The sequence below is a fragment of the Bufo bufo genome, chromosome 2 (assembly GCF_905171765.1).
Source record: "Bufo bufo chromosome 2, aBufBuf1.1, whole genome shotgun sequence".
NCBI classification, from domain to species: Eukaryota; Metazoa; Chordata; class Amphibia; order Anura; family Bufonidae; genus Bufo; species Bufo bufo.
The window spans coordinates 23975703-24001824 of NC_053390.1; the positions used below are offsets into that span (position 1 = coordinate 23975703).

At 45.9% G+C, this 26122-nt stretch overlaps 3 protein-coding genes and 1 long non-coding RNA gene across 4 annotated transcripts in view; 1 reads left to right on the plus strand and 3 right to left on the minus strand.

Annotated features, from left to right (window-relative positions):
- Positions 1–26122, minus strand: part of LOC120991124 (zinc finger protein 585A-like) — a 2129672-nt gene that overhangs the window by 750094 nt on the left and 1353456 nt on the right. The window lies entirely within an intron of this gene.
- LOC120991886 (oocyte zinc finger protein XlCOF6.1-like) overlaps positions 1–26122 on the plus strand; it is a 400346-nt gene that overhangs the window by 221475 nt on the left and 152749 nt on the right. The gene's annotated exons all lie outside the window — the stretch shown is intronic.
- LOC120991887 (zinc finger protein 850-like) overlaps positions 1–26122 on the minus strand; it is a 200762-nt gene that overhangs the window by 79939 nt on the left and 94701 nt on the right. Inside the window, exon 6 of the mRNA XM_040420630.1 lies at positions 15464–15497. Within this exon, the coding sequence (XP_040276564.1) occupies positions 15464–15497 (34 nt within the window). The remainder of the gene's footprint in view (positions 1–15463; positions 15498–26122) is intronic.
- Positions 15802–16749, minus strand: LOC120991188. The gene is made up of 3 exons (XR_005776537.1): positions 16689–16749; positions 16166–16290; positions 15802–15850 (listed from the first exon to the last, which is right to left on the minus strand). It is a non-coding gene; the product is annotated as an uncharacterized LOC120991188 (long non-coding RNA).

A 26122-nucleotide genomic window follows, 5' to 3' on the forward strand; every position in this document is an offset into this window, starting at 1 on the left:
ACCAAGTCAGTGGCAGCTGGTCCAGGCAGACCAGAGGATACCTGGTTAGGTACCGAAAATACAGATGTAATAAGACAGGCAGGGATCAGACAAGAGCAGAGTCCAGGAATGAAATACAGAACAGAGAACAAGAGAGTAGATTCCCTCTCCGGGGAAAGCCAGGTATCCTCTCACAAAGGCAGGAAATAGAACAGAGAACAAACGGAAGCAGTTAAGCACTGCCAGGCTATCGGACGCAGTTACGCACTGCTAGGCGAACAAGGAACAGACCAGGAAACATAACATAAGATAATGCAGGGCAGGTACAGGACAGAACAGGACATGACCTCAAACACCATAACAGAGCAGGTACAGACAAACAAAGACCAACACACCAACAATGCAAAACCAGGTTACACCACGCAGAAAGGTAACAGGAACCCCAGGACAGCAGCAAGGTGCTACACCTAGCCAGGCACAGACAAAACAGAACTGACGCCCCCCAGCTACCAGATAGATAAGGCTGGATAACGAGGGCACCTGGAAAGCCCCACCAAGGCACAGATCCACAGGCAGAGATCAGGGGAGTTTACCCCAACAGAACCGGAGTACAGAACACAGGACACTCAGGCTGCAGCACAGGCCATTGCCCCTGGCAACCAGCATGCACGGAGACACCTGCAGCCAGTACACCAGAGCACAACCAACCCGTGACACCACAGACAACAAGGGAAGCATCATGGGAAGAGCAAACATCCCGTGACACAAAAGACACGGGGAGAGCAACATACACAGGCTCGTTCAAGACACTGCAGCCAGCATGCAGCCCTAAGCAACCAGCCTGCATAGGTAACGTGTGACACACTGTGACACATAGTAACTCAATGCTTGTCTCCACTATGCCACTTTTGTTTCACGTGCAGTTCACTGTGACAGTTGTTGCCGTGTAGGCTGGCTGCATGCTCTCACGCGTACTGGCTGCAGACTGACACCTGTGTATTCTGGTTGCTCGGGGCTGCCTGTCTTTGTGTCCCCCCACATCCATATCTCTGTGTCTCCCGTCACCAGTGCAATTATGGATGCATTTGTGTTTGTATCACTGTGCGGTTCTGTCACTCCTTGTTGTTGAGTAGGCGGCTGCCTGTAACCTCATACTGGCTACAGTTATCGTGTGTATGCTGGTTGTCGTTTGGGGCGTGCTGGCTGCAGCATTCTGTGACTGTCTGAACTGACACTTGTGATTGTGTGTTCTGTGCTTCTGGTTCCTCCTGGTTCTGGTGGGGTCCTGGGTGTGGGTTATCAGGTGCCCTTGTTATGCAGCTATTTCTATATGAGAGCTGTGGGGCTTGGGTCAGTTCTGTCTTGTGCTGTCAGCAGCAAGGGGTGTAGCCCCTTGCTGCTGACCCAGGGGGTTTTGCCATCTGCCCTTCAACTGGTAAAGCATTGTTGTTGTATACTTGTCCATGCCTTGCCTGATCTTCTGTACCTGTTCTGTGTCACTGATGTTGTATCATGTCTGTTCCATGTAAAGCCTGGCAGTGTTACTGCTTCTGATCCTGTCTGTTCCATGTACAGCCTGGCAGTGCTCAACTGCTTCTGATCCTGTCTGTTCCATGTATAGCCTGGCAGTGCTCAACTGCTTCTGATCCTGTCTGTTCCATGTACAGCCTGGCAGTGCTCAACTGCTTCTGATCCTGTCTGTTCCATGTATAGCCTGGCAGTGCTCAACTGCTTCTGATCCTGTCTGTTCCATGTATAGCCTGGCTGTGCTCAACTGCTTCTGATTCTGTCTGTTCCATGTATAGCCTGGCAGTGCCTACTTCGTCTGATCCTGTCCGTTCCATTTATAGCCTGGCAGTGCCTACTGCTTCTGATCCTGTCTGTTCCATGTCTTGCTTGCAGTTCCTTACTGCTTCTGTCCTGTGTATATCCTGCCTCTGTGAGAGTGTTCCTGGGTTCTCTGGAGGGAGGATATCTAGTCTGTGTGCAGCTCTGCCTGTAACCGCGGGTCCAGGCATCTGCTTGTGTGGACTGGTTCCCGTTTGTCATCTGGTCAATGTCCTGTGTTTGGATTCCACTCCTTTTGTTTTCTGTGGTTCTCTGCAGTGGCCAAGTGTACCAGGACCTTCGTGGAGGTGCGACCAGTGAGCCCTCAGCCAAGTTCATTTCCACTACCAGGGGCTCTGTGAAGAAAGGGGCTCACTGCCCTTTTGGTTTGCCTAACATGCTTTTCCTTAATGTTATATTGATTTATTACATGTGTAATAAAGTATTCTGTTGGTCTACCTGTCTTGTCCTGTTTGTTTGACGTTCCGGGGGTCTGCCCCGTCCTCCAGAAAGTGACACTTTTACTGCATTTGTGTGTGTATAAATATGTGCACTGCTCATTATAATAAAGAAAGGTATTACTAGGAACACATCTTGTATGTGTCTCTGTGTCATGACCTCGAGCCGGCTCACTCAACTTCAGAACTATTAGAATACTGCATCACATTAGAAGGTTGGTTTTCGACCACACAGGCAAAGAGTTAGCTCATGAAAATATTGCCACAACTGACTGACCAGGAATGGAATCCATCTTTATGGCTTTGGCTTAATAAATATGAAGGACTAAGAGGCCAAATCACAAGAAACTATAAACTACTCCACAAGCCTCTTGACTATGCGACTGCCGAAACACCGCTTAATAAATGGCAAACATACATCCCTGAAATCACATATTCCACAATCCTAAACGCCCTCAAATACTCCTGTAAATGTCTACCATAAACCAGATTCTGGGAGATGAGACTAAACATCTGTCACCGGAGTTACCTCACACACACCAGGGGCTATGGGATGGGCCTTTACCTCACCTCCGCAAATTTTGGATGCTCTGAACCACACGCAAACCTATATCACTGCTTATGGTGTTGCCCAGCAATCAATACATTTTGGCAAAAAATCTCTCACTACTAAACACTTAACCAACTTTTTACTATTGGACCCGATGTGGGGTATTTCGGATAACTAGACCAAGACCAATACAACTTTACCCCAGGCAGGGGCAAATTACTACACTTCATTGCGACAGCGGACACAAAATCAATATTACCCACGTGGACACATCCGAACCCTTCCACCTATTTCTAGATAAAATGTATTTCATCCTAAAAACAGATTGGGCTGAAACCACTATGTTACCATCAAAAATAAAACAGGCCATATGGGAAAGCTTCCACTACACAACCTGGTGCCAGGAGCACCACTAAGGAGTATGTGGGACTAGAGATCCAAGCACTGACAGCAGCATATGCAGAGCAGTCCCAGTCTGCCTCTTGGTTGTTTTTTTGCAAAATGTACATGTTTATATATTATACATCCCATGTACCTGCACATTACCACTTCTGTGCCTATTTGTATGTTTTGTTTCTAAAAATGTAATAAAAACAAGTAAAAAAAACCAAACAAACAAACTACTCTTAGTCTCCTCTCCACCAGGTTCCGAGGTGTTGGAGAAGGCTCTACAACCCCCTCCAAGTCACTTTTCCCAGAGAAGACAATTCCGTTCTCCTAAGGAGCTGTTATGGTAACGCACACGGGCAGTGCAAATTGCGGTCCACAATGCACGGGCACCGACCAAAGGGCCGCCGCGTACCCATTCACTTGAATGGGGTCTGCGATCCACATCCAACGGTCTGCACCGCAAAAAAGTAGTGCACGCACAACTTAATTGTGGTGCCGAGGCACTGACAGAAACCCCACAGAAACACTCCGTGGTGCTTCCATTCCGACCTTCCAGATCTGTGATGCGGGATGCACACGGCCGCTGCCCATATATTGTGGACCCGCTGTTTGTGGGCCGCAATACGGCTACAGCCGGGCAACGGCCGTGTTCATGAGGCCTAAACGAAGAAAAATATCTGATGACTTTTACTGACATTTTCTGTGAGCTCATGAAAGCTCCATGAGAGAGACTGCCACCCTGCTGGACAGGAACAGGAACCTGTGAGATCACTGAAACCCCCATCCTGCTCTGTAAGATTTATTAGAAGGTCAGTTACCCCCTTCTCAGTATATACACGCATCAGCCATAACATTAAGATCATGTGCAGTGAACCAGTTAATCAATGACAAGGACAAGTGCCCAAAGCTCACTAATGTGCGCGGAGGACTCTCTGGTCTGATCCCACTGAAGAGCTACTGAAGAACAAACTGCTGACAACATTAATGCTGACAATGACAGAAAGGGAGAGACAGACGACAGATCCTCCCATCCCTGTGACGGCTAACCTCTGGCACTCTAGCTGTGGTACAACTATGACTCCCAAGATGTACACTTGCTTGGCTGTTGTCAGAACTCCATAGAAATGAATGGAGCATGCTGGGAGTCGTAGTTTCACCACAGATGGAGTGCCAGAGGGGAATAACTCCAGCAGGAAACCTCCTGAGATCCTTCAGGTGAATGGAGCCTATCAATATGTCTGACTAATAAGGAAAACAAAAAAACATAATTAGACTTACCGGTAATTCAGTTTCCTTGAATCCACCATGAGGCCACAAGTAAAAGATGGCACTTGACCTCTGTAGGCCCCCACCTCCCTCAGTGTTTGTAAATTACCAAGGTAGGTGGAACTATTGAGCTATTTTTTTTTTTTTTGTATTACATCATACCCAATAGGTAGGATATATCAAAACATACATCCCAAAACAAAAACAAAAAAATTTTTTTGGAAGGGAATATATATGGGCCGTCATGGTGGATTCAAGGAAACGGAATTACTGGTAAGTGTAATTACGGTTTTCCATTCCATCCACCATGACGGCCATAAGTGAGAACTAACAGATATTTACATAGGGTGGGTTACCGCCTGCAGCACTTCTGGCCAAATGCTAAATCTGCAGAAGCAGATAGATTAAGGCGATAATGCTTAACAGAAGTATTAATACTAGACCAAGTAGCTGCCCTGCAAATCTGGTCTATAGACACGCCGACTTTTTCAGCCCAGGAAGAGGCCATGACCCTGGTAGAATGAGCCCCGATACCTGGGGGGCAGGGTATATTCGGAAGGGTGTAACAACAACAGATAGTGGATATGATCCAATGGCCAATAGAAGCCTTAGAAAGTTTCTCCCCTTATTTCATCCTGCAAACTGAACCAAAAGGTTATTTGTCCTTCCTGAAAACCTTATATGTTTCTAAATACTGAATGATGCTGTCTCTAACATCAAGAAGGTGAAATTGTTCTTCGGCCACATTCTTTGGAGAGCTGAAAAGGGATGGCAGAACAATCTCCTGGTCTCAATGAAAATTAGACATGACTTTAGGAAGAAGCCCATGATCGAACCTCAACACTATACCATCCTCATATATGGTTCCCTGCAGGAGAGGGCCTGAAATTCACCTAACTTTTTAGCTGACGTGATGGTGATCAGAAAGGCTGTTTTGAAAAATAGATGTTTAACTGATATTTCAAACAAAGGAAAGAATGGGGTTCTAGTTAAACCATTTAACACTTTGTTAAAGAGGACCTTTCATCAGAAATAAATGTGTGGAATTCTTATACTACCTTATCGGGCTGCTGCCACTGATGTCCGGACACTTTTTTTTTTGTTCAAAAGGACCCTCCGTTCGCCCGCTGTGCTTCCCGTTTGTTTCGTCACCTCATATGCAAATAAGGCGACTTGGTTATAGTAGGCGTTGACATTTTAGTTCTGCTGGGCGCGGTTATCTTTCCCTAGCAGCAAGCGCATCCAATCGCAGCGCCCTGCTCTTAGCCAGGGAGAAGGAGCTCAAGTTCTCGCGCTCGGTCCGGATGTCTATAAGCTCAAGTTCTCGCGATTCTCGCGAGAACTTGAGCTCATTCTCCCTGGCTAAGAGCGGGCGCTGCGATTGGATGCGCTCGCTGCCAGGGAGAAGATAACCACGCCCAGCAGAACTAAAATGTCAACACCTACTATAACCAAGTCGCCTCATTTGCATATGTGGCGACAAAACAAACAGGGAGCACAGCGGGCAAACGGGGGGTCCTTTTGAAGAAAAAAAAAAAAAAAGTGTCTGGGCATCAGCCCGATAAGGTAGTATAAGAATTGCACACACTTTTTTCTGATGAAAGGTCCTCTTTAAGATCTCGCTGAAGAATCCTAGAACTCAGGGTCGGTCTTAATCTAGTGGCTGCTCTACCAAATCTTTTTATGCATCTGTGCTCAGCCAAACTTGTATCATAGATTACACTTAATGCTGATATCTGAACCTTAAGGGTGCTAGGCCTCAACCCCAGATCCAGTCAATTCTGCAGAAAATCTAGTATTTTATTTATAGCTGGAGTAGAGGTGTTTGGGTAGTCTTCTCCCAACCAGCTGCAGAACTTTTTCCAGATTTTTAGATAAATAGCTGATGTAACCCTTTTCCTACTAGCTTTGAGGGTGAATATTACTTTGTCCAAAAGACCGTCTTTTGAGGACCTCACTCTCAGGATGCAGACGGATAGCTTGAAGATCTGTGTGTTCGGATGGATTATTGGCCCCTAAAAGAGAATTTCCCTTTGGAAGGGTATTATCCATGTATCTTCTAGACCCATCTGTTTTAGAACTGAGAACAAGCTTCTCTTTGGCCAACGTGGGGTTACTAAGATTACTGTCTCTGGATTTTTTGTATTACTCGTGGAATCAACTACTCGTGGGGAAACGCGTAGACAAGGTCCGAAGCCCATTTTATGGAAAAAGCAGTCACTGCCCATGGATCTTCCCTGGAATTTAGGGAACAAAATCAACAGACCTGGGTATTTTCTCTGGAGGCAAAGAGGTCTATTTCCGGCAGCTCCCATCTGGATGTAATCTCCTGAAACACAGCTGGATTTAATGTCCATTCTCCTGGGTCTAATGTTCGTCGACTTAGAAAGAATGCTTCTCGATTTTCTGACCCCTTGAAATAAACAGAAGTTCCACAGCGGAATGGAAGGACTAGGGGCTCTTAGGGAGGCTAAGGAGGTTTTGATTTCTCCCCAAATCAAAGATTTCACTTCAGAAAAAAAAGATGGTTGCTCCTCCTTTAAAACATCAGAGATGCAGACTTTGCATAACTTCTTTTTGCAATTATCAGAAAGTCTCTTGGCACAGGTAGTGCATTTTTGAGACTTAGGTTTAACTTTAGCTGCCTTGGCTCACTATGGAACAGAGAAGAGCAACCAATCAGATATGAGAACTGGATACAACATAGAAAATATATGTTTAAGTTTCTCACTCCACACTGGGGAACTCACGGAGGGTACAGCCGGAGAGGGGTCAGGGCCCTCCTGACGGGATGCGGGAGCTTCAGATTCAGACATGAGAGCGGAGATGCTGCTTCTGAGCCGCATGACACCGCTGTCCACCTCCATTCAAATCCTCCTGGAGTCTGACATCATCAGCAAGCACATTGGTCCTGGTGCACAAAGCTCCGCCCCCTGCATGCCGGACATAAGGGAAATTATAGCGCAGCCACCAGCAGACTGCGCGTGTGTCCCACGTGGTCCCGGCATCAGTGGTCTGCTTCCGACTCAGAATGGAAGGAAGACCGTAATAGCGGGTGAAGCGTTCTCGTTGCCCCCACTGCCTAGACTTAGCCAGTGCCGCGGGAAGGCAGAGGGGGATGAAAGGTAAATTAAAGTAAAGAAATAATTCTTCACCTCCCGACCGGGAGGCCTCTCTGTATGCTGACCCCGTAGGGACAGGAAAACACTGAGGGAAGTAGGAGCATTTTAAACTCTCTGTGTATTCCTGCCCCTACAGAGGTCAAGGGTCGTCTCTCACTTGTGGCCGTCAAGGAGGATGAAAACCCATGACAGCACCCATGTGACTCCCTTCCAGGACAGGAAACTTGAAGAGATAAAATGGTTCACAGCCCTAACACACCTCTAATAACCGGACCTCCAGAGGCGTGCCAACCATCAAAGAAAAGGCTTTAAACTTCAACTTTATAAATACAGTGAGGAACAGAAGTTCTCTCACTTAGAAATCATGTAGGGGACTAAAGTTCACATTGTAGGTGCATTCCCACTCAGAGACAGAATAAAAAAAAATAAAAAATAAAAAAATCAGGAAATCACATTGTATGATTTTTAAAGAATTTGTTTGTCTTGCACTGCTGATCATAAGTATTTGAACACCTGAGAAAATCCGTGTTACTATTTGGTACAGAAGCCTTTGTTTGCAATTACAGAGGTCAAACGTTTCCTGTAGTTCTTGACCAGGTTTGTACACAGTGCAGCAGGGATTTTGACCCACTCCGCCACACAGATCTCATCTAGCTCTGTCAGCTTTCCGGGCTGTCGCTGAGCAACACGGAGTTTCAGCTCCCTCCAAATATGTTCTATTGGATTTAGGTCTGTAGACTGGCTAGGCCACTCCAGAACCTTGATATGCTTCTTACTGAGCCAGTCCTTGGTTATCCTGGCTGTGTGCTTCGGGTCGTTGTCATGTTGGAAGACCCAGCCATGACCCATCTTCAATGCTCTGACTGAGGGAAGGAGGTTGTTGCTCAAAATCTCACAATAAATGGCCCCATTCATCCTCTCCTTAATACAGTGCAGTCGTCCTGTCCTCTTCACAGAAAAGCACCCCTAAAGCATGATGTTACCATCCCCATGCTTCACAGTAGGGATGGTGTTCTTGGGATGCAACTCAGCATTCTTTTTGCTCCAAAAAATGATGAGTGAGGTTTAGACCAAAAAGTTCTACTTTGGTCTCATCTGACCACATGACTTTCTCCCATGCCTCCTCTGGATCATCCAGATGGTCATTGGCAACCTTCAGACGGGCCTGGACATGTGATGGCTTGAGAAGGGAAACCTTCCGTGCAATGCATGATTTGAAACCATGACGGCGTAGTGTTCTACCGGCAGTGACCTTTGAAACTGTGGTCCCAACTTTCTTCATGTCATTGACCAGCTCCTCCCTTGTAGTTCTGGGAGGATTCCTCACCTTTCTTATAATCAGTGATACCCCACGAGGTGAGATCTTGCATGGAGCCCCAGTCCAAGGGAGACTGACAGTCGTCTTTAGCCTTTTCCATTTTCTAGCAATTGCCTCTAGTTGATCTATATTCACCAAGCTGCTTGGAAATTGCCCCGTAGCCCTTTCCAGCCTTGTGGAGGTCCACAATTTTGTCTCTGGTGTCTTTTCACAGCTCTTTGGTCTTGCCCATGGTAGTAGTTGGCGTCTGACTGTGGGGTGGACAGGTGTCTTTAAAGAGCTCAGACAGGTGCTACTAAATTAGATTAATGAGTGGATTAGAGGTGGACTTTTTTAAAGGCACAGTAACAGGTCTTTGAGAGCCAGAATTATTGCTGTTTCTCAGGTGTTCAAATATTTATGTTCAGCAGTGCAAGACAAATAAATTCTTTAAAAATCATACAATCTGATTTCCTGATTTTAATTTTTTTATTCTGTCTCTCAGAGTGGGAATGCAGCTACAATGCGAATTCCAGACCCCTCCATGATTTCTAAGTGAGAAAACTTGCAAAATCGCAGGGTGTACAAATACTTCTGTTTCTCACTGTGTATATATATATACACAAACCGGATTCCAAAAAAGTTGGGACACTAAACAAATTGTGAATAAAAACTGAATGCAATGATGTGGAGATGGCAAAATGTCAATATTTTATTTGTAATAGAACGTAGATGACAGATCAAACGTTTAATCCGAGTAAATGTATCATTTTAAAGGAAAAATACGTTGATTCCAATTTTCACGGTGTCAACAAATCCCCAAAAAGTTGGGACAAGTAGCAATAAGAGGCTGGAAAAAGTAAATTTGAGCATAACGAAGAGCTGGAAGACCAAATAACACTAATTAGGTCAATTGGCAACATGATTGGGTATAAAAAGAGCTTCTCAGAGTGGCAGTGTCTCTCAGAAGCCAAGATGGGTAGAGGATCACCAATTCCCACAATGTTGTGCAGAAAGATAGTGGAGCAATATCAGAAAGGTGTTACCCAGCGAAAAATTGCAAAGACTTTGCATCTATCATCATCAACTGTGCATAACATCATCCGAAGATTCAGAGAATCTGGAACAATCTCTGTGCGTAAGGGTCAAGGCCGTAAAACCATACTGGATGCCCGTGATCTCCGGGCCCTTAAACGACACTGCACCACAAACAGGAATGCTACTGTAAAGGAAATCCCAGAATGGGCTCAGGAATACTTCCAGAAACCATTGTCAGTGAACACAATCCACCGTGCCATCCGCCGTTGCCAGCTAAAACTCTACAGTGCAAAGAAGAAGCCATTTCTAAGCAAGATCCACAAGCTCAGGCGTTTTCACTGGGCCAGGGATCATTTAAAATGGAGTGTGGCAAAATGGAAGACTGTTCTGTGGTCAGACGAGTCACGATTCGAAGTTCTTTTTGGAAATCTGGGACGCCATGTCATCCGGACCAAAGAGGACAAGGACAACCCAAGTTGTTATCAACGCTCAGTTCAGAAGCCTGCATCTCTGATGGTATGGGGTTGCATGAGTGCGTGTGGCATGGGCAGATTGCATGTCTGGAAAGGCACCATCAATGCAGAAAAATATATTCAGGTTCTAGAACAACATATGCTCCCATCCAGACGTCATCTCTTTCAGGGAAGACCCTGCATTTTTCAACAAGATAATGCCAGACCACATTCTGCATCAATCACAACATCATGGCAGCGTAGGAGAAGGATCCGGGTACTGAAATGGCCAGTCTGCAGTCCAGATCTTTCACCTATAGAGAACATTTGGCGCATCATAAAGAGGAAGGTGCAACAAAGAAGGCCCAAGACGATTGAACAGTTAGAGGCCTGTATTAGACAAGAATGGGAGAGCATTCCTATTTCTAAACTTGAGAAACTGGTCTCCTCGGTCCCCAGACGTCTGTTGAGTGTTGTAAGAAGAAGGGGAGATGCCACACAGTGGTGAAAATGGCCTTGTCCCAACTTTTTGGGGATTTGTTGACAGCATGAAATTCTGATTCAACATATTTTTCCCTTAAAATGGTACATTTTCTCAGTTTAAACTTTTGTTCCGTGATTTATGTTCTATTCTGAATAAAATATTAGAAGTTGGCACCTCCACATCATTGCATTCAGTTTTTATTCACGATTTGTATAGTGTCCCAACTTTTTTGGAATCCGGTTTGTATATATATATATATATATATATATATATATATATATATATATATATATATATATAGGAAAAATCTGGGTGCTGCCGTGGGTTTCAAGAAAAACAATTATCGGTAATTTTTGGTTTCCCCTCACCCATGAAAGAATAAACTATAAGCCCAAACCTTGGGGGGACGGGGGACTACAGCGTGTAGCACTTTCCTCCCAAAGGCTGCATCTGAGTCAAGATGCAGTCTGTAGTGTCTAAAAAAGGTACGAAGAGAGCTCCAAGTGGCCGCTCTGCAAATCTGAGCTAAAGAAGCCGCAACTGCTCTAGTTGAATGTGCTCCGTTGGGGGGGGGGGGGGGGGCAGTCTAGAGAAATCACTTTGTCTTCCAAAACTGTGGTATAAGGAGGGAAGGCAGAGAATGCCTGAATTTCTGAGACCTGTCTAGCTGAAGTAATTACCAGCAAGAAGGCCATCTTGAAGGTAAGCATCTTAATAGAGATATTAATTAGTGGTTTGAACGGCTCCTGGCCAAAAGGACAGTATTTAAATTCCAGGGGGAGACAAGGGTCGTAATGAGGGATGCAACCTAAATGCTGCAGACAAGAATCTTTTAATCCATGGATGATCTGCTAACTTGGAATCAAAGAAGTAACTCAGAGCAGCCACCTGTACTCTTAAGGTGGATGCTTTAAGATTTTTATCTAGACCTGCTTGCAAAAAGTCTAGAATGTTCAGCACATCTGGAATGTGACCTAGGAAGGTAGAAAAAATATTCCACACCTTAATGTATTTTTTAGAGGTGACCAACTTCCTACTTTTCAACATTGTGGAAACTACTTCATCGGATAACCTTCTTCTAGACCAAACCTCCTGTTCAAAGTCCACACTGAGAGATGGAGCATTTCTGGTCTGGGATGCACTAGTGGACCCTGGTAAAGAAGATCTTTCCTCAATGGTAAAGTCCACGGAGGCTCTATTTCCAACTTCAGAAGGCTCGTGTACCACAACCTCTTTTTCCACTTTGGAGCTATCAAGATAACTGAAGCTTCTTCATCCTCTATTTTTCTTAATACCTGGGGAATAAGGCATAACCTAACTCTTGGCTCCAGTCCTGTGCTAACCCGTCCACTGCTAAAGGGCTGTCCAAATGATTGAGGCAAAAGAACCTTTCCACTTTCCTGTTGGCTCTTGAGGTGAACAGATCCACTGTAGGCAGGCCATATCTTTGGATTATCCCCAGGAAAATGTCTTTGTTCAGACACCATTCTCCCTGTTTTATGGAAGTGTGACTGAGAAAGTCCGCTTTAAAATTCTCCTTCCCCTTCAAATGGACTATTGAAATTGAAAGCACAAACGTAAGAGTCGGAACTCTTGTTCCCCCCTGACGGTTTATATAGGCCACTGTCGTCGAATTGTCGGTCTTACGTCTGGAATAGCTAGCTCCAGAGCTATCTTTACTGCTTTTAATTCCTTGAAGTTGGAGGATACATTCCTTGAATTCAGATGCCACCTCCCCTGCCAGTACCTGCTCTGAGAGTGAGCACCCCAACCCCAGGGGCTGGCATCTAAATAACCATGGAACCCCTGCAGACAGATTTTTCGGAATTGTTCACCATAACAGGGAATGCCTGGCTCTCGAGGATAGGTGGAATTTTTGGTCCAAGGAATAAGGGGAGCCGTCCCAGGATCTCAGAGTGTCTGCTTGTTGCTCTCTGGAGTGGATCTGTGCATATACTACTGCTGGAATAGAGGATGTCATCTGACCCAGCACCACCATCGCCTCTCTGGGTAAGAGTGAAAGATTGACAAAATCTGCTCCCTGATTGATTCCTTCCTTTGAAGGGGAAGAAAATTCCTTTGCTGACGGGAGTCCAACTGAATTCCCAAGAACACACAAACTCGAGAGGGAACCAGGTTTGATTTCTTCCAATTTATTTTCCAACCTAAGTCTTTCAAGGTGGAACAGAGGAAATTTATATTTCTTTCTAACCCTTCTTTTGACTGAGAGAATATAAAAAAAAAATCGTCCAAATAGGGTACCAAAGTTATTCCTGATAGCAGCATTCGTAAGACTATCTCTGCTACCACCTTGGTGAAAACTCTTGGAGTGTGACATATGCCAAACGGAAGCGCCCTGTATTGGAGGTGTAGTAACTTCCCTTCTACCCAAAGCGCTGTTCTTAAAAACTTTTGGGAACAAGCATGGATCGGAATATGATCGTACGCATCTTCCAGATCCAGACTTGCCATCCAGCAATTCGGAAAGAGTAGACTTGTAGTTGTTTTTATTGTCTCCATATGGAATTTTTTGTAAGTTAGGGATTTGTTTAGCTTTTTCAGAGTCAATATTACTCTGAATGTCCCGTTTGGTTTTTTCCCTAAAAACAAAGGGGAATAGAAACACTTTCCTACCGCCCTCTTGGGAACCGGGCAAACCACCCCCGTGTCTACAAGGGCAAATACTTCTGATTCTAAAGCTTGCCTATTTTCGGGGGCAGACTGTATGGGTGAAAAATTCTGGTGGACGGGAAAGGAATTCTAACCGAAAACTGTTCCCTATAACACTCAGGACCCTTTTCTTTTGACAAATGGACCCCCAGGCTGGAAACAACTGAGATAACGTTCCCCCCACCTGACTTACATCAGTATTACATAAGAAGCTGTTGAAGCTACCCTACATCCACCACATTCTTTATGCTTAGATTTGCAGGATGATTTCTTTGGTGTTTTTGCTGCCTATAACAATAAAGCAAACAACACCCAACATTATTAGGAGAGGATATTTCTCACCATTTGAAGAGGAAAACATTCCCACTCCTCAGGTCCAATACCGGGCTCGTGGGCATCAAAGTGTTCCAAGGGATCGGCACGTCCTGAATCACCCGCCTCCGACATTATGTCCAGATACCAGAACCTGCACAGCACTGTGAGCGGCGCAAATGTAGAGCTGACTACCTTCTCCTTCTGCCATTTGTAGTGCGCCTTGGCCTCCTTTTAACCCTAGGCCCAAACGTCTAATCCAGCCAGCAAAGGTGCCCACCCCTCCCCCTCCAGCCTCGCGCAACTGGAATTGACGTCATGACGCCAAAAGAGGCTCCGTCATGGCGCGCATGCTCAGATCGCACTCCAACTCGCGGCCGCCATTTTGGAAAATGGACGCCAGGCACCCCGCTGCACCGGACCGGGAGCCGCCTGAAGACTACCACTGCGGCTCCCTTTGAGGCTGGGAGGAGGCAGTAGGAAGACAGACTTCAGCAAGCTGCTCCCTAAGTAGATTGATGCCGCATGGGATAAGTCCCTTCACGGTGCAGTAGACCCGAAACTTTCCCAGCACCCCGGGGTGAGAACCCAAGGTAGGAGCAGGAGCTCCCTAGGTACCTCCTATACGGAGGACAGGAAACCTGAACTGAGCTGTTTTGGAGGTGTGAACCATTTTATCTCTTCATGTTTCCTGCCCTGGGTGGGAGAACCTAGTCGCATGGGTGCGGTCATGGGTGAGGGGGAAATTGCAGGGACCTAATGTGAAGTTTAAACAGTCTAACTTGTGGAGCTCCTCCATTACATGTCAATGCACACACGTGTATACACTGCACATGACGGCTCTTACCTTGTGATATAAGAGGCTGGTGCTCCTCCATTACATGTCACTGCACACACGTGTATACACTGCACATGACGGCTCTTACCTTGTGATATAAGAGGCTGGTGCTCCTCCATTACATGTCACTGCACACACGTGTATACACTGCACATGACTGCTCTTACCCTGTGATATAAGAGGCTGGTGCTCCTCCATTACATGTCACTGCACACACGTGTATACACTGCACATGACGGCTCTTACCTTGTGATATAAGAGGCTGGTGCTCCTCCATTACATGTCACTGCACACACGTGTATACACTGCACATGGCGGCTCTTACCTTGTGATATAAGAGGCTGGTGGTCCTCCATTACATGTCACTGCACATGACGGCTCTTACCTTGTGATATAAGAGGCTGGTGCTCCTCCATTACATGTTACTGCACACATGTGTATACACTGCACATGACGGCTCTTACCTTGTGATATAAGAGGCTGGTGCTCCTCCATTACATGTCACTGCACACACGTGTATACACTGCACATGACGGCTCTTACCTTGTGATATAAGAGGCTGGTGCTCCTCCATTACATGTCACTGCACACACGTGTATACACTGCACATGACTGCTCTTACCCTGTGATATAAGAGGCTGGTGCTCCTCCATTACATGTCACTGCACACACGTGTATACACTGCACATGACGGCTCTTACCTTGTGATATAAGAGGCTGGTGCTCCTCCATTACATGTCACTGCACACACGTGTATACACTGCACATGACGGCTCTTACCTTGTGATATAAGAGGCTGGTGCTCCTCCATCATGGCCTCCTTGTACAGATCCTTGTGTCCTTCTATATACTCCCACTCCTCCATGGAGAAATAGACAGTGACATCCTGACACCTTAGAGGAACCTGACAACACAATGACACCGTCATCACCCAGACCCCTCCAGTGCTGTTACTGGAGAATTTCCCAGCATTCCCAGCAGTGTCACCTCTCCAGTCAGCAGCTCCATCATCTTGTGGGTGAGCTCTAGGATCTTCTGCTCATGTATCAGGGGGTGAGGGGGAGGCTCTGTGATGGGGGGAGGGGTCCTGCTCCGCCCTCCTGACTCCTGGAGATGGATGATGGGAGTCACACAGTCCCCCGATGTCTTCTTCACTATTGTGTACTCCTGTGGATGGAGAGAGACACTTAGGGAATAAACCCTTCAGGGGCCATGTGCTCACCTCTGGTCCTTTCCTCCTGGGTACAACGTGCCTACTTACCTTCTCATGGTTCCTACAACATGACTATTGGTCACTGGTCACATGACACATCACTCACCATACTGGGGGCTGATCTTCAGGTTCTCCATCACTTGGAAGGTCTGGAGGCCGTTCTCCGGGACCCTGGACTCTTCCTATCACTTCCTATGATGGATTCTCCTTCCCGATGTCTGACTTGTTACAGAATACAATAAAGAGGAGAGAAATCTAGAAAAGTTTACCTCTCCGCTCAGCAGGAAGATGATCTCCAAGGTGAGGTCTAATATTCTTCTGCTGATCTCCTTCCTGTCCATCCTTGGTGGCTCATTCAGGAGAAGGCTCGTATTGCTGGTTTTCTTCATGACGTCTCTAAAAAACAGGAATAAAGGTTAATCAGTGAGTCCCATGTCCCCGATAATGAGGGAGAGAAAAAGTACAACTCATCCCCAAAACTCAGACCCTCATAAAGCTGCACTGACGGGAAAAACCTGAGCTCCGGGTGTATCTAAGCTCCTGGCAGTGCAGTGTGTATCTAAGCTCCTGGCAGTGCAGTGTGTATCTAAGCTCCTGGTGGTGAAAACCTCATTCACACAGAGCAGATTCTCTCATCCAGCACAGAATGATGACAACCCCCACTATCCCCACTACTCCTCCCCCATCATACTAAGCTGAGGAGCGGAGAAGGATTGTGTGTAATGGAGGAGAACCTCCAGAGGTGACATGTCTGAGCTCTCCACCACACTGTCTCCTCACAGCTCATCTTACCTGCAGGCTGGAGGAATGGCTGATACCAGAGAGAACAAGAGCCCTGACTACCGACCAGGACCTGCCCAGTATCTGCTGCACTGCCAGAGCTGAAGAACAAGGGGTGACGTCACTGTCATGTGATCCGTGCAGGGGGCGGGGCTGAGCAGTGGGGAGAGGAGGTGGTAAAGGACCTGCGGTGACGTCACTGTCATGTGATCAGTGCAGGGGGCGGGGTTCAGCAGTGCAGAGGAGATGAGGTGGTGAAAGACCTGGGGTGACATCACCGTCATGTGATCAGTGTAAGGGGCGGAGCTCAGGACTGGATTGGATAAGATGTGGAGATGGGCTTGTTGTGATGGTCATGTGACACGAGGGGGCGGGGCTGCTGTGCTTTGTGATGTATTCGCAGTAGAGATGGGAAGTTCAGATCTTTTAAATGAATTGTTTATTATGAATCAGTTTATTCAAAAGATCTGATTAAGGAATCGAATCTTCCATTCTCGCGGAGTCGGCCGATCTGACCGCTATCGATGTTGGCTGTGACAACAGCCCATCAGAATGTGGCGCGCATGCGCAGTAACATGCTTTGGCACAGTTGATGGCGTTACCGGCGGCAGAGGGAGATGAGCTCTTCCATTGTGGAAGCGCTAATCTCTACATTCATCTGTATCGCTGGCCTTAGTACATTATGAGGGTACTATGGGGACATTGGCTCTACAGGGGGCACAACAGGGCACTTTTATATACTGGCGCACCTTATAAGGGGGCATTTTCTAGTGTTACACATTATAAAGAGAATTATTACTACTGGGGGCTTTATTACAGTTGAGGGACTATGAGGAACGTGAATACTAGTATGAGCACTATGGGAGTATTATTACTTCTAGGACACAGTGCGGACTTTATTACTGTAGGGGCACTATTACTACTACGTGTTGTCTGGTAGATAATTATTACTATTGGTGGGATGCTGGGTGGCACTGTTACTGTGGGGGGCACCCTGGCACAGTATCAGCTTAGCACACTTATTTTTGGGGAACATTATGTTTCCACGTTCTTTGCACAGGGCCCTCTGCTGTCTGCGTCCGCCCCCGCCGATAGGTTTGCTGTGTATGTAACGTCAGGTGTCACCGCAAACGTCTAAATGAGAGCAACAATTCTGGGGCCATAATTCGTTGGTAACTCTAAACTAAGTGACCTCGCCTGTACCTGTAACATACATATCTCCTTAATAATTCAATCTGAATGAGGATCTGCTCTGATCTAAACTCTGTGTCCTGTCTCTTATCTCTGCTGTCTGTCCCTTATCTCTGCTGTCTGTCTCTTATCTCTGCTGTCTGTCTCTTATCTCTGCTGTCTGTCCCTTATCACTGCTGCAACCTGACCATTAGACTCAGTGTATTGTTCTACTGGAGGTGACGCCATTCTTTTACCTCAGTAACTTAGGGTACTTTCACACTAGCGTTAGAGGAATCCTGCCTGCCGGATCCGGAAATCCGTGTGCAAACGGATAGCATTTGTTTCGCGATCCGTCTGACAAATGCATTATAATACCGGATCCGTCTCTCCGGTGTCATCCACTTGGTACCGGATCCGGTATTGATACATTTCAATGGAAAATAATGGCGGATCCGACATTCCGCCAAGTGTTCCGGAAAAGTGACCGACCTGAAGACATCCTGATGCATACTGAACGGATTGCTCTCCATTTAGAATGCATTAGGAGAAAACGGAAGCGTTTTTTTCCGGTATTGAGCCCCTAGGACGGAACTCAATACCGGAAAACTTTAACGCTAGTGTGAAATGGGCCTAAATACAATCATTCGATTCTTTTGACTAGTTTATTAGATTCTTAGACTCGGTGCACTGTGTGTGACTCAGGGCTTGCTGCACAGATCTGATTGGTTGCAGGGGTGGGCGGGGCTGGCAGAAGCCTGGCTTTCTCTCTAGGATCAGACTTGCTAGAGCAGGGATCAGCAACCCTCTGCACTCCAGCTGCTGTGAAACTACAACTCCCAGCATGCACAGTTATTCACCTGTTCTTTTAAGGCCCCTTGCAGACGAGCGTGTCCGGATTAGGTCCCGGTGCATTGCGGCAAACCCGTGCGAGTAGGTACGCAATTGCAGTCAGTTTTGACTGCGATTGCGTTCCGATGTTCAGTTTTTATCGCGCGGGTGCAATGCGTTTTGCACGCACGTGATAAAAAACTGACTGTGGTACCCAGACCCGAACTTCTTCACAGAAGTTCAGGTTTGGGTTAGTTGTTGTGTAGATGTTATTATTTCCCCTTAGAACATGGTTATAAGGGAAAATAATAGCATTCTGAATACAGAATGCATAGTACAATAGCGCTGGAGGGGTTAAAAAAAAAAAACAAAATAATTTAACTCACCTTAATCCACTTGTTCGCGCAGCCGGCTTCTCTTTTCTGTCTTGTTCTGTGAGGAATAGGACCTATGATGACGTCACTACGCTCATCACATGGTCCGTCACATGATCCATCACTATGGTGATGGATCATGTGACGGACCATGTGATGAACGTAGTGACGTCATCAAAGGTCGTATTCTTCACAAAAGAAGAAGACAGAAGAGATGCCGGCTGCGCGAACAAGTGGATTAAGGTGAGTTAAATTATTTTGTATTTTTTTTTTAACCCCTCCAGCGCTATTGTACTATGCAGTCTGTATTCAGAATGCTATTATTTTCCCTTATAACCATGTTATAAGGGAAAATAATAATGATCGGATCCCCATCCCGATCCTCACCTAGCAACCGTGCGTAAAAATCGAGATTTTCATGCAACCCCATTCATTTCTATGGGGCCTGCGTTACGTGAAAAACGCACAAAGAGGAGTATGCTGCGATTTTCACGCAACGCACAAGTGATGCGTGAAAATCACCGCTCGTGTGCACAGCCCCATAGAAATGAATGGGTCCGGATTCAGTGCGGTTGCAATGCGTTCACCTCACGCATCGCATCCACGCGGAAATCTCGCCCGTGTGTCAACTTAACAAATACCCTTTTAAGTAGCCGGAAAAAGATAACTGTCTATTTATGCCAGAACCTGGCAGAAGTTTTTGTCTTTCGCAGGTCTTCAGTTTAAAAACCTTCCAGGCTCTCCACCCTTAAATAAGGTACTAGAGTTCCTTCAGAAAGGGCTAGAAATAGGTCTCTCTCCAAGCATAGAAACATAGAATGTGTCGGCAGATAAGAACCATTTGGCCCATCTAGTCTGCCCAATATATCTGAATCCTATGAATAGCCCCTGGCCCTATCTTATATGAAGGATGGCCTTATGCCTATCCCATGCATGCTTAAACCCCTTCACTGTATTTGCAGCTACCACTTCTGCAGGAAGGCTATTCCATGCATACACTACTCTCTCAGTAAAGTAATACTTCCTTATATTACTTTTAAACCTTTGCCCCTCTAATTTAAAACTGTGTCCTCTTGTAGCAGTTTTTCTTCTTTTAAATATTCTCTCCTCCTTTACCGAGTTGATTCCCTTTATGTATTTAAAAGTTTCTATCATATCCCCTCTGTCTCTTCTTTCTTCCAAGCTATACATATTAAGGTACTTTAACCTTTCCTGGTAAGTTTTATCCTGCAATCCATGTACTAGTTTAGTAGCTCTTCTCTGAACTCTCTCTAGAGTATCTATATCCTTCTGGAGATATGGCCTCCAGTACTGCGCACAATACTCCAAGTGAGGTCTCACCAGTGTTCTGTAGAGCGGCATAAGCACTTCACTCTTTCTACTGCTTATACCTCTCCCTATACATCCAAGCATTCTGCTGGCATTTCGTGCTGCTCTATTACATTGTCTTCCCACCTTTAAGTCTTCTGAAATAATTACTCCTAAATCCCTTTCCTCAGATACTGAGGTCAGGACTGTGTCAAATATTCTATATTCTGCCCTTGGGTTTTTACGCCCCAGGTGCATTATCTTGCACTTATCCACATTAAATTTCAGTTGCCAGAGTTCTGACCATTCTTCTAGTTTTCCTAAATCCTTTTCCATTTGGCGTTTCCCTCCAGGAACATCAACCCTGTTACATATCTTTGTGTCATCAGCAAAAAGACAAACCTTACCATCGAGGCCTTTTGCAATATCACTTATGAAGATATTAAACAAAATTGGTCCCAGTACAGATCCCTGTGGAACCCCACTGGTAACATGACCTTGTTTTGAATGTTCTCCATTGACTACAACCCTCTGTTGTCTGTCACTCAGCCACTGCCTAATCCACTCAACAATATGGGAGTCCATGCTCAATGACTGCAGTTTATTGATAAGCCTTCTATGTGGGACAGTGTCAAAAGCCTTACTAAAATCTAGATATGCGATGTCTACTGCACCTCCACCGTCTATTATTTTAGTCACCCAGTCAAAAAAATCTATAAGATTTGTTTGACATGATCTCCCTGAAGTAAACCCATGTTGTTTTTCATCTTGCAATCCATGGGATTTTAGATGTTCCACAATCCTATCCTTTAATAGGGTTTCCATCAATTTGCCTACTATTGATGTCAGACTCACTGGTCTATAGTTGCTCGATTCCTCCCTACTACCTTTCTTGTGAATGGGCACGACATTTGCCAATTTCCAATCTTCCGGGACGACTCCTGTTACTAATGATTGGTTAAATAAATCTGTTAACGGTTTTGCCAGCTCACCACTAAGCTCTTTTAATAATTTTGGGTGTATCTCATCAGGCCCCTGTGACTTATTTGTCTTCACTTTAGACAGCAAACTTAGAACATCTTCCTCTGTAAAGACACATGCATCAAACGATTTATTAGTCATTCTTTCTAGTGGAGGTCCTTCTCCTTCTTTTTCTTTTGTAAAAACTGAACAGAAGTATTCATTAAGGCAGTCGGCTAGCCCTTTATTCTCTTCTACATACCTTCCGTCCTTTGTTTTTAATTTAGTTATTCCTTGTTTTAATTTCCTTTTTTCATTTATATATCTGAAGAATGTCTTATCCCCTTTTTTCATAGACTGAGCTAGTTTTTCTTCTGCCTGCGCTTTAGAAGTTCTTATAACTTGCTTGGCCTCTCTCTGCCTAATCTTGTAGATTTCCTTATCTTCATTGCTCTGGGTTTTTTTATAATTACAAAATGCTAGCTTTTTATTTTTAATGATTTGGGCCACTTCTGCTGAGTACCACAGTGGTCTCTTCCTTTTTTTGCTTTTACTGACAAGTCTAATGCAATTTTCTGTTGCCTTCAATAATGCACCTTTTAAGTAGTCCCATTTCTCCTGGACTCCATGTAATCCGTTCCAGTCTGATAAGGACTCATTTATGACTAATTTCATTTTTGAAAAGTCTGTTTTTCTAAAATCTAAAACTTTTGTTTTTGTGTGGTGGGACTCTTTCACAGTTCTAGTGATCACCAGTCAGTGTGGTTTAATATAAGATCCCAAGGTTTCGCCTACAATGACATCATATACCGAATCCCCATTTGTGAATACCAAATCCAAAATGGCCTCCCTCCGGGTTGGCTCCTCGACCACTTGTTGTAGAGATAACCCCAGTAGGGAATTTAGAATATCTGTACTCCTGGTAGAACTTGCTATTTTGGTTTTCCAGTTTATATCTGGAAGATTGAAATCTCCCATAATGATAACTCCTTTCATTGTCATTTTAGCTATTTCTTCAACTAGTAGATCATCTAGTTCTTTAACTTGACCAGGTGGTCTATATATCACACCTACACGAGTTACTGCATGGTTAGCAAACTGCAACGTAACCCAAACTGACTCTATGTTGGCCTCACCAACTTGTATTAGGTTAGATTTAATGCTATCTTTCACATACAGGGCCACTCCTCCTCCTTTCTTGCCTTCTCTGCCTCTTCTGTATAAAGAGTACCCTGGTATGGTTATGTCCCAGTCATTTCTTTCATTAAACCATGTCTCCGTAACAGCCACTAAATCTACATTCTCAGATGCCATTATTGACCCAAGTTCATTGATTTTTCTACCTAAACTGCGAGCATTTGTAGACAGGACTCTGAGCTTATCATTTCTTAACCTCTGTGATTCTGACCTGTTCTGGCATTGTTTCGGGGGGCAATTGGACTCTTTTATTTTCACTCTTTTGCCCCCCCCCCCCTAGTTTAAATACTCTTTTGCAAATTCTTGGAGTTGTTCACTAAGTACATTTGTTCCTTTGAGAGAAAGATGCAAACCATCTTTTTTGTACAGTTCCTTTCTATTCCAAGTAGAGCTATCATGAGAAACAAAGCCAAATCCTTGCTCTTGACACCATTTACCAAGCCATATGTTGAACTCCTTTATGCGCCTCTGCCTATCATTCTGAACATTATGCACAGGCAGAACTTCAGAAAATGAAATGGTGGATGCAAAATCCTGTACGTCATTACCAAGTGTGATAAAATATTTTTTCACCTCTGACACTTCATTGCAAGCCAGGTCATTTGTCCCTAGATGGACAAGAACATCCACGTCCCCTTCCTGCTTTGCTTGCTTAACAATATTAATAATACGTCTTCTATCTCTTCTAGCAGTAGCCCCAGGGAGACATCTCACAAAACCATTTTCTTAAAGCTCCACACTTCTTATGATTGAATCACCCAGCAACAGCTGCTTCCTTTGAGACTTCACTTTATCTTTTTTGTCCTTGGCTGCAGTCTTGCATACATTAGACATAGGAGTCGATGGTTTCTCACCCTCTGTGCTTGAGTCCATATCCATGTTGTCCTTACATTCTGAGAGTGCTGAAAATGAATTATGGAGAACCACCGACTGTGGGACATGTCTTCTATCCACCATTAGTCTTCCAGAACCTACAGTAACCCATCTGCCATTTCTGGGGGTCCCCTGTGGCAATGGCATTGCAGCAGTCCTAGCTGGAGTTTGTTTAACAGATAATTTAAATATCTCAGATTTCAAAAATGCAATTTCCTGCTGCAGTAAGGAGAACTGTCTACAGATCTGACAGCATCCGAATCTCCAAAGAGTGGAACATGAAATAAATGCAAACAATTCCTGCACTGAACCAAGTCTGCCATTTTAAAGAGGAGAAAAATAAATAAAATTTAAATCAAACAAATCTTACCTTTTTTTGTTTTGTTTCCACCTTCCAGCCTACCTCCTGACTATCTCCTGCAATATCTCTTCACTGTACTTAATGTAGTACTTGAAGGTAGTACTTGCAGCTAATGAATTAGGCCAGCTAATGAGTCTGTCTCTGTCATGGTCTTACCTTCTTGCTGTTCTCCTTCGTTTGACATGTGCTGGCGGCCATCTTGGTTTCTGGGTTTCTTGTAGCCTTCCACCCTGCGGCTCCTCCTTCCCACTGGGAGGAGCTGGATGCCTAGCTCATATATATAGGAGGTCTGTGGCTTCAGTTCCTTGCTTGGTCCTCTTGTGTTCACATGCTTCTAAGACTGCTGCTGCTTCTGGTTCCTGATCCTGGCTTCATCTGACTACCCTGCTGGTTCCTGATCCTGGCTTCGTCTGACTACCCTGCTGGTTCCTGATCCTGGCTTCGTCTGACTACCCTTCTGGTTCCTGACCTCTGGCTTCGCAAAGACTCTGCTTCGGTTTCACCATTCGTTTGGACTTTTGCTTTACAGCTTTATTTTCAATAAAGCCTTCTTATTTTCACTTATCTCTTGTTGTACGTCTGGTTCATGGTTCCGTGACATTAGGACCAAGCCATGAGTTCTGACGGTACAGGGCCATCCTCGCTACCCACGCTGGTTGCCAGACTTGATCAGCAGGATCACCTGTTGGGTCGGTTCGCTGTGGCGTTGCAAACCCTGCTTGAACGCACGGCTCATTTCGCTCCCATTGCCGATGGGTCGGTTGTCGCTCCTGGGCTCGCTCCTACTGCCGCTCCGGTTGTTGCGCCAGAGTCTACCCCGACACCTGTTGTTGCGCCTGCGGTGTTTCGGGGTATGACCGGTTCTGCCCCTCTTCCACAGCGCTTTGGGGGAGAGCCAACTCAGTGCCGAGGTTTCCTTAACCAGGTGGGCATTTATTTCGAGTTGCTGCCACATGCCTTTCCTACTGGGAGATCAAAGGTGGGCTTCTTGATCTCGCTGCTCTCGGACAAGGCCTTGGCCTGGGCCAGCCCTTTATGGGAGAACAACAATCCGGTGGTTGCCGAGTTTTCCGGTTTTGTTGCTTCTCTTCGGAAGGTATTCGATGTGCCGGCTCGTGCTGCCTCTGCTGCGAAGCTCCTTATGTCCATCAGACAGGGTTCACGATCCGTAGCTGAATACGCCATTGAGTTTCGTACCCTGGCAGCAGAGGTGGGCTGGAATAATGAGGCTCTGGTGGCTGCTTTCTCTCATGGTCTCTCGGATGCCTTGAAGGATGAGGTTGCAGCTAAGGACCTACCAGTTGAGCTCGAGTCTCTTATTTCTTTCCTGATTTTGATTGACACCAGACTCAGGGAGAGACCTTCCTTTAAGGAGAACCTGCGGAGGTCTTCTAACAGATTGGTGCCTACGTTTGCTGTCCCACCCGTGCCTCCCTCTCCTCCCACGCCTCCTGGGGATGACTTGTCTGGGGGTGAACCCATGCAGCTGGGGTTTGCTCGCCTGTCCGAGGGGGAGAGGGCACTTCGGAGACGCGAGGGCCGATGCATGTACTGTGGTCTCGGTGGGCATTTTCGGTTGGCATGTCCGAACCGTCCGAAACGCTCGTACCTGAGAGCCTGTCGGGGGCAGATCTTGGGTGGAGTCTCCTCGTCCCCGGTTTCCCGTGTTGACAAACCACTGATCACTGTTGTCCTCTCCTGGGTCGGGGGCTCGGTGACGACCCAGGCGTTGGTGGACTCTGGTGCTGGTGGTTTGTTCATTGATAGTGTGTTCGCTGCCGCCAATTCCATTCCTCTGCAGGCTCGAGGTTCCCCTTCTGCCGCCACACGTGACTCATGAGACCCTTCCAGTGGGGATAGCCATTGGTGCCGTTCACAGAGAGTCGGTCTGCCTCCAGGTTATTTCGTCTCCACACTACTCGGTGGTCTTGGGGTACCCCTGGCTCCAGAAGCATAATCCGACTTTCGATTGGAGATCGGTCGAGATCCTCTCGTGGTCACCGCAGTGTGGGGCTAGTTGCATCCATGGGTCTGTCAAGTTGCTGTGTACTTCCTCGGACTCTCTGTTGCCTCCTGAATACGAGGAGTACCGGGATGTATTCGATAAGGTGCGCGCGGTTGCCCTACCTCCGCACCGCCCATACGATTGTGCTATAGAGTTACAATCTGGTGCCGTTCCTCCTCGTGGCAAAGTCTATCCACTGTCGGTAGCGGAGAATGAGGCCATGGAGGAGTATGTGAGGGAGGCGCTTTCACGCGGACACATTCGCAAATCTTCGTCCCCGGCAGGGGCTGGATTTTTCTTTGTGAAAAAGAAGGGCGGTGAGTTGAGGCCTTGCATCGATTACAGGGGTCTCAATCGCATCACGATC